Below are 7,706 nucleotides of genomic sequence, written 5' to 3'. Positions count from 1 at the left end.
GCGGTCGGCGACGCATGGCATCGTATGCGACAGATTCTAGATCCACAGAATCTAGCCGTAAATTTAATTCTCCGATCAGCTAACCCTCAGCATTGCTAGGCAGCTATAGAACCCAACCAACGTGCCAGGCGGTCGGCGACGCACGGTATCGTATGCGACAGATTCACGAGCCACAGAATCAAGCCGTACATTAAATTCTCCTCCGATCAGCTAACGCTCAGCACTGCTGAGCAGCTATAGAACGCAACCAACGTGCCAGGCGGTCGGCGACGCACGGCTGGATCGACAAAGTGAAATGGTCGGGACGTCCGATCCTCGAAATTCGGCAAAGTCCTGTCGCGGCGTGTTGCTTTCATTCCACGGCCATGTCCCGACTCAGCGGGTTTCTTCGCCAACTACGGCTAAGGCCCGTACCCGTAAAACCTGACCGACTTGCCAGGCAGTCGGCGACGCACGGTATCGTATGCGACAGATTCACGAGCCACAGAATCAAGCCGTACATTAAATTCTCCTCCGATCAGCTAACGCTCAGCACTGCTGAGCAGCTATAGAACGCAACCAACGTGCCAGGCGGTCGGCGACGCACGGCTGGATCGACAAAGTGAAATGGTCGGGACGTCCGATCCTCGAAATTCGGCAAAGTCCTGTCGCGGCGTGTTGCTTTCATTCCACGGCCATGTCCCGACTCAGCGGGTTTCTTCGCCAACTACGGCTAAGGCCCGTACCCGTAAAACCTGACCGACTTGCCAGGCAGTCGGCGACGCACGGTATCGTATGCGACAGATTCACGAGCCACAGAATCAAGCCGTACATTAAATTCTCCTCCGATCAGCTAACGCTCAGCACTGCTGAGCAGCTATAGAACGCAACCAACGTGCCAGGCGGTCGGCGACGCACGGCTGGATCGACAAAGTGAAATGGTCGGGACGTCCGATCCTCGAAATTCGGCAAAGTCCTGTCGCGGCGTGTTGCTTTCATTCCACGGCCATGTCCCGACTCAGCGGGTTTCTTCGCCAACTACGGCTAAGGCCCGTACCCGTAAAACCTGACCGACTTGCCAGGCAGTCGGCGACGCACGGTATCGTATGCGACAGATTCACGAGCCACAGAATCAAGCCGTACATTAAATTCTCCTCCGATCAGCTAACGCTCAGCACTGCTGAGCAGCTATAGAACGCAACCAACGTGCCAGGCGGTCGGCGACGCACGGCTGGATCGACAAAGTGAAATGGTCGGGACGTCCGATCCTCGAAATTCGGCAAAGTCCTGTCGCGGCGTGTTGCTTTCATTCCACGGCCATGTCCCGACTCAGCGGGTTTCTTCGCCAACTACGGCTAAGGCCCGTACCCGTAAAACCTGACCGACTTGCCAGGCAGTCGGCGACGCACGGTATCGTATGCGACAGATTCACGAGCCACAGAATCAAGCCGTACATTAAATTCTCCTCCGATCAGCTAACGCTCAGCACTGCTGAGCAGCTATAGAACGCAACCAACGTGCCAGGCGGTCGGCGACGCACGGCTGGATCGACAAAGTGAAATGGTCGGGACGTCCGATCCTCGAAATTCGGCAAAGTCCTGTCGCGGCGTGTTGCTTTCATTCCACGGCCATGTCCCGACTCAGCGGGTTTCTTCGCCAACTACGGCTAAGGCCCGTACCCGTAAAACCTGACCGACTTGCCAGGCAGTCGGCGACGCACGGTATCGTATGCGACAGATTCACGAGCCACAGAATCAAGCCGTACATTAAATTCTCCTCCGATCAGCTAACGCTCAGCACTGCTGAGCAGCTATAGAACGCAACCAACGTGCCAGGCGGTCGGCGACGCACGGCTGGATCGACAAAGTGAAATGGTCGGGACGTCCGATCCTCGAAATTCGGCAAAGTCCTGTCGCGGCGTGTTGCTTTCATTCCACGGCCATGTCCCGACTCAGCGGGTTTCTTCGCCAACTACGGCTAAGGCCCGTACCCGTAAAACCTGACCGACTTGCCAGGCAGTCGGCGACGCACGGTATCGTATGCGACAGATTCACGAGCCACAGAATCAAGCCGTACATTAAATTCTCCTCCGATCAGCTAACGCTCAGCACTGCTGAGCAGCTATAGAACGCAACCAACGTGCCAGGCGGTCGGCGACGCACGGCTGGATCGACAAAGTGAAATGGTCGGGACGTCCGATCCTCGAAATTCGGCAAAGTCCTGTCGCGGCGTGTTGCTTTCATTCCACGGCCATGTCCCGACTCAGCGGGTTTCTTCGCCAACTACGGCTAAGGCCCGTACCCGTAAAACCTGACCGACTTGCCAGGCAGTCGGCGACGCACGGTATCGTATGCGACAGATTCACGAGCCACAGAATCAAGCCGTACATTAAATTCTCCTCCGATCAGCTAACGCTCAGCACTGCTGAGCAGCTATAGAACGCAACCAACGTGCCAGGCGGTCGGCGACGCACGGTATCGTATGCGACAGATTCACGAGCCACAGAATCAAGCCGTACATTAAATTCTCCTCCGATCAGCAAAAGCTCAGCACTGCTGAGCAGCTATAGAACGCAACCAACGTGCCAGGGGGTCGGCGACGCACGGCTGGATCGACAAAGTGAAATGGTCGGGACGTCCGATCCTCGAAATTCGGCAAAGTCCTGTCGCGGCGTGTTGCTTTCATTCCACGGCCATGTCCCGACTCAGCGGGTTTCTTCGCCAACTACGGCTAAGGCCCGTACCCGTAAAACCTGACCGACTTGCCAGGCAGTCGGCGACGCACGGTATCGTATGCGACAGATTCTCGAGCCACAGAATCTAGCCGTACATTAAATGCTCCTCCGATCAGCTATCGCTCAGCACTTCTGAGCAGCTATAGAACGCAACCATCGTGCCAGGGGGTCGGCGACGCACGGCTGGTTCGACAAAGTGAAAGTTTCGTGACCTACGACCCTCGAAATTTTGCAAAATCCCTTCCCGGCGTGTTGCATTCCAACCTAGGGCAAGTCCTGTCGTTGGGTGTTGCTGCGTAGTTGTTATCTCCGTTCTGGTAATGCGATAAAATCTGGTTGCGGCGTGTTGCTTTTCTATCGCGTTCAATTCCATTTGCGGCGTGTTGCTTTCATACCGCTGCAAAGTGTAATCGCGGCCTGATGCTTTCATACCGCGGCAAAGGCCAGTCGCATCGTGTTTTTTTCTTACCACTGCTGTGCCGAGCAGTCGTGGTGCTTCCCTCCTACGGCCTAGTACCGTCGATAAGTGTTGGTACCCCTACTACGTCTAATTCACGACGCTGCATGTTGCTTCGCCAACTACGGCCATGTCCCGTAACGGCGTGTTGCTTTCCTATCACGGCCTAGTTCCGTCGCGTAGTTGGCGTAGCAAAACGCCGCGTCGGGATTTGGCCGTATTAGGAAAGCAACACGCTGCGATTGGTGTTGGCCGTGGTAGGTGAACAACACGTCGCGTCGGGACTTAGCCGAGGTAGGAAATCAACACGCCGCGTGGGGTCTTTGCCACGATATAAAAGCAACACACGACGGTACTGGGGCGTGGCCTGTAAGCAGCACGCCGCGATGGTACTTGGCGGTGGGTAGAAAGCATCTCGCCACGTCGGGACAGCCGTGGTAGGAAAGCAGCACGTCGCGATCGGACTTGGTCGCTGTAGGTAAGCAACACGCCGCGACGGGACTTTTTTTAACATTTATAATGGTATACTGGGTATAAACGATATTTCAATTTTAATATTTCTTTAATACTTTATTAGTAAAATATATATTCATCACATACCATTTTAACATTTAACTTAACTTTCGCTCCTATTAATAAGAATTATTATACCTAACATAGTTTAATTAACCTAATTTATAATTATAATCAGCCACCTCCACTTTTTTTCTTTTCCCTCTTATATGAATAAAATAAATACAATAATTAAACATCTCTCAAATTTACCTCCTCCATCCAATATTTTCTATCAATGAAATTTTGGATAACTTATCGGATTTTTCCTTATAATGCAAATCATTAGTGGATTATTCCTATCTATACACTACTGCCCCAGTAACAACTCAGCTTTTAACAGAATTATTCATTACATTCAAAATGTACCTAACAGACGAATTATACCAAATACCAGGTGTACAAGTATGAAATGCGGATTTTTTCCAAAAAAAAACCAGTTAAATTCGGAAGAATGATAAAAAAAGTTTTATTCAAAGTATGCTCCATTGCTAGTTACACATTTTTCCCATCTGTTGGGCAATTTGTGGATACCACGCCAGTAAAAATCTTTCCCCTTTGCCGCGAACCATTTATCGAGCTATTTTTTCACATTTTCGTACGAACCAAAGCGCTGCTCAGCAAGTGCGTGACCCATCGATGCAAACAAGTGGTAATCGGAAGGATCCAAGTCTGGTGATTAAGCCGCATGGGGTAGAACTTCCCAGCTGAGTGCTTCGAACATGTCGCGAACTGGTTTTGCCGTACGTGATGGAGCATTGTCATGAAGAAAAATGACTTTGTGTTGTCTCTTTTGGTATTCTGGTCTTTTTTCAAGCAGCGAACGGTTCAAATCGATCAATTGTTGTTGGTAGCGTCCAGCATTAACCATTTCATCAGATTTTAACAGCTCATAATAGATCACACCCTTCTGGTCCCACCACAGAGCATCGTCTTTCTGCCAAAGCGATTCGGTCTTGCGGTCGATGTGGATGGTGTCCTGGGTCTACCCATGATTTTTTGAGTTTGAGATTCTCAAAATAAATCCACTTTTCATCCTCACTAACGTTACGATGCAAAAACGACTTCCTTTTGTATCGTGCAAGCAAAATTTCACGTTTGTTTTTGAGCCTCTCCATCTATCTGCCGTCCAACTGATGCAGTACCCATCTTCCGATCTTCTGAATCTTTCTCATCTCTCGTAGGAAACAGCTTGTTGACTAACGCTCAATTGCTCTGCGAGTTGTTTTGGTGTTTGTGAATCATCTTCGTCCAACAACGCTTGCAATTCCACATCTTCGTATCTTTTTGGTGGTTTTCCGTGTTCCTTGTCTGCAACATCGAAATCACCACTTTTAAAACACGGAAATCATCGTTCACACATATCTTGCGATGGAGCATGTTCACCATAAGCTTCTCGAAGTAATCGGTATAATTCAGCAGCAGTTTCCTTCAAATAAAAACAAAAAATTAATGCTGTCCGCGAATGCTCTTTGTTTGATATAAATTTCGACAAATCGAAAGCTTTATATCACATACTGCATTGATGCGCCATCTGTTTTCTCAAATCCGCATTTCATACTTGTACACCTGGTATGTCTATAAATGAAGCTTATTTTTTTTTTATATATATGCATTTCAGACAAAATATTTCTTATATATACCACCAGCAGCAGCAGCAGAAGCATAGCAGCAGCAGCACCAGCAGCAGCGGCAGCAGCAGCGGCAGCGGCAGCGGCAGTGGCAACGGCAGTGACAGCGGCAGCAGAAAACATAGCGGCTGCAGCAGCTTCTGCAGCAAAGGCAGCGGCAGCGGAAGCGGTTGCGGCAGCGGAAGCAGAAAACATAGCATCAGCAGCAGCAGCAGCAGCAGGAAACATAGCAGGAGCATCAGGAGGAGCAGAAAACATAAAAGCAGCAGCAGTATCAGCAGCTGAAAACATTAGAGCACCAGCAGCGGCAGCAGCTGCAGCAGCAGAAAACAGCAGCAGCAGCACCAGCAGCAGAAGCGGCAGCGGCAGTGGCAGCTGCAGTGGCAGTGGCAGCGGCAGAGGCAGCGGCAGTGACAGCGGCAGCAGAAATCATACGAGCGAATGCAGCAGCTTCTGCACCAACGGCAACGGCAGCGGGAGCGGCAGCGGCAGCGGAAGCAGAAAATATAGCATCAGCAGCAGCAGCAGCAGCAGTAGAAAACATAGCAGCAGCACCAGCAGCAGAAGCTGCCGCGGCAATGACAGCAGCAGCAGCATGGGCAGCGGCAGGGCCAGCGGAAGCGGCAGCGACAGCGGCAGCGGTTGCAGTAAAAATTGCAGCAGCAGCAGTAGCAGCAGCAGCGGCAGCAGCAGTGGCAGAGGCAGCGGCAGCGGCAATAGAAGACATAGCGGCAGCAGCAGCGTCAGCAGCAGCGGCAGAGGCAGCAGAAAACATAAGAGGAGCATCACCAGGAGCAGAAAACAAAGAAGCAGCAGCTGCAGAAAACATAGCAGCAGCAGCAGCAGCAACAGCAGAAAACATAGCAGGAGCAACAGCAGGAGCAGAAAACATATAAGCAGCAGCCGCGGCATCAGCATCAGCAGCTGAAAACATAGCAGCCACAGCAGCGGCAGCAGCAGCAGCCGAAAACATAGCAGCAGCAGCACCAGCGGCAGAAGCGGCAGCGGCAGTAGCAGCAGTAACGGCAATGACAGCGGCAGCGGCAGCTGCAGCAGAAAACATTGCGGCAGCAGCAGCGTCAGCAGCAGCGGCAGAGGTAGCGGGAGCGGCAGCGGCAGCGGCAATAGTAAAAATTGCGGCAGCAGCAGCAGTTGAAGACAAAGCAGCAGCAGCAGCGGCAGCGGCAGCATAGTAGCAGCAGCAGCAGTATTGGTACTTGTTAGTTGTTAATTGTTAATTGTTAATATTTAATTGTTAATTGTTAATTGTTAATTGTTATAATTAAAAGTTGTTCTTAAAAAAATGTAATATAATAATATAAAATGTAAGTTTAATAGAGTGAATTATATAAATAATTAGTGATTTTATTGTTAATATTTAATTTAAATTTTATGAATAAAATTGACTTTTTTATATATTATATTTAGTAAACTATTTGTATTATTTAGAGGTATAAATATATTTTAAGGAATAATATTTATTAATATACAATATATAATAACTAATTATATTTTTGTTTTAAATTATTTCATAATACCATATTAAATTTATAATGGTATACTGGTTCTAAGAGATATTTAAATTTTAGTACTTCTTTATTACTAAATTTATAAAATACATATTCATCACATACCATTTTAACGTTTAACTTAACTTTCTCTCCTATTCGTATACAATTATTATACCTTATATAATTTAATTAAGCTAAATTATAATAATAATCAGCAACTAAATTATAATAATAATCAGCAAATCCCCTTTTTTTCTTATCTCTCTTAAATTAATAAAATAAATACAATAATTAAACATCTCTCAAATCTACATCCTCCAACCAATATTTCCTACTGATGAAACTTTGGATCACTTATAGAAGTTTTCATTATAATGCAAATCATCAGTGGATTATTCCTATCCATATACTACTGCCCCAATAACAACTCAGCTTTTAACAAAATTATTTATATCATTCAAAATGTATATAACGGACGAATCATACACAATATGTCTATAAATGAAGTTTATTTTTTTTTATTTTTAAACATATGCATTTCAGACAAAATATTTATAATATTTATTAGAGCGGCAGCGGCAGCGGCAGCGGCAACAGACCTCGTAAGGTCTATTCCGACCCAATAAAGTCAAAATCGAAAAAAAAGTCCCAATTTTTTTTAAAAGATATCGACCCGATTTCCCCAAAATCATGATAATCGGACCCAAACCGACCCCGTAGGCTCTATTCTGACACAATAGGGCACTCTTCGAAAAAAAAGGCTTTGTTTTTTAGAAAATTTCGACCCGATTTTATAGGTATCCACCAAGTATTCCCCACGTAGCCACCACGTGGTAACCACG

The 7,706-nt window shown here is 47.6% G+C and overlaps 1 protein-coding gene across 1 annotated transcript; it reads left to right on the top strand.

Annotated features, from left to right (window-relative positions):
• Window positions 1-3,300: 3,300 nt before the first annotated feature.
• On the top strand, window positions 3,301-6,281 carry LOC108756027 (uncharacterized protein DDB_G0271670-like). Its single transcript, XM_018499568.1, has 2 exons — window positions 3,301-3,431; window positions 5,372-6,281. Exons 1-2 carry the CDS (start codon window positions 3,301-3,303, stop codon window positions 6,279-6,281), a joined length of 1,041 nt encoding a protein of 346 aa, XP_018355070.1.
• Window positions 6,282-7,706: the final 1,425 nt, after the last annotated feature.

This window comes from Trachymyrmex septentrionalis, unplaced genomic scaffold, assembly GCF_001594115.1.
Source record: "Trachymyrmex septentrionalis isolate Tsep2-gDNA-1 unplaced genomic scaffold, Tsep1.0 scaffold90, whole genome shotgun sequence".
Lineage (NCBI taxonomy): Eukaryota > Metazoa > Arthropoda > Insecta > Hymenoptera > Formicidae > Trachymyrmex > Trachymyrmex septentrionalis.
The sequence above is the reverse complement of the archived record's forward strand: the minus strand, read 5'-3'. Positions and strand labels throughout refer to the sequence as shown.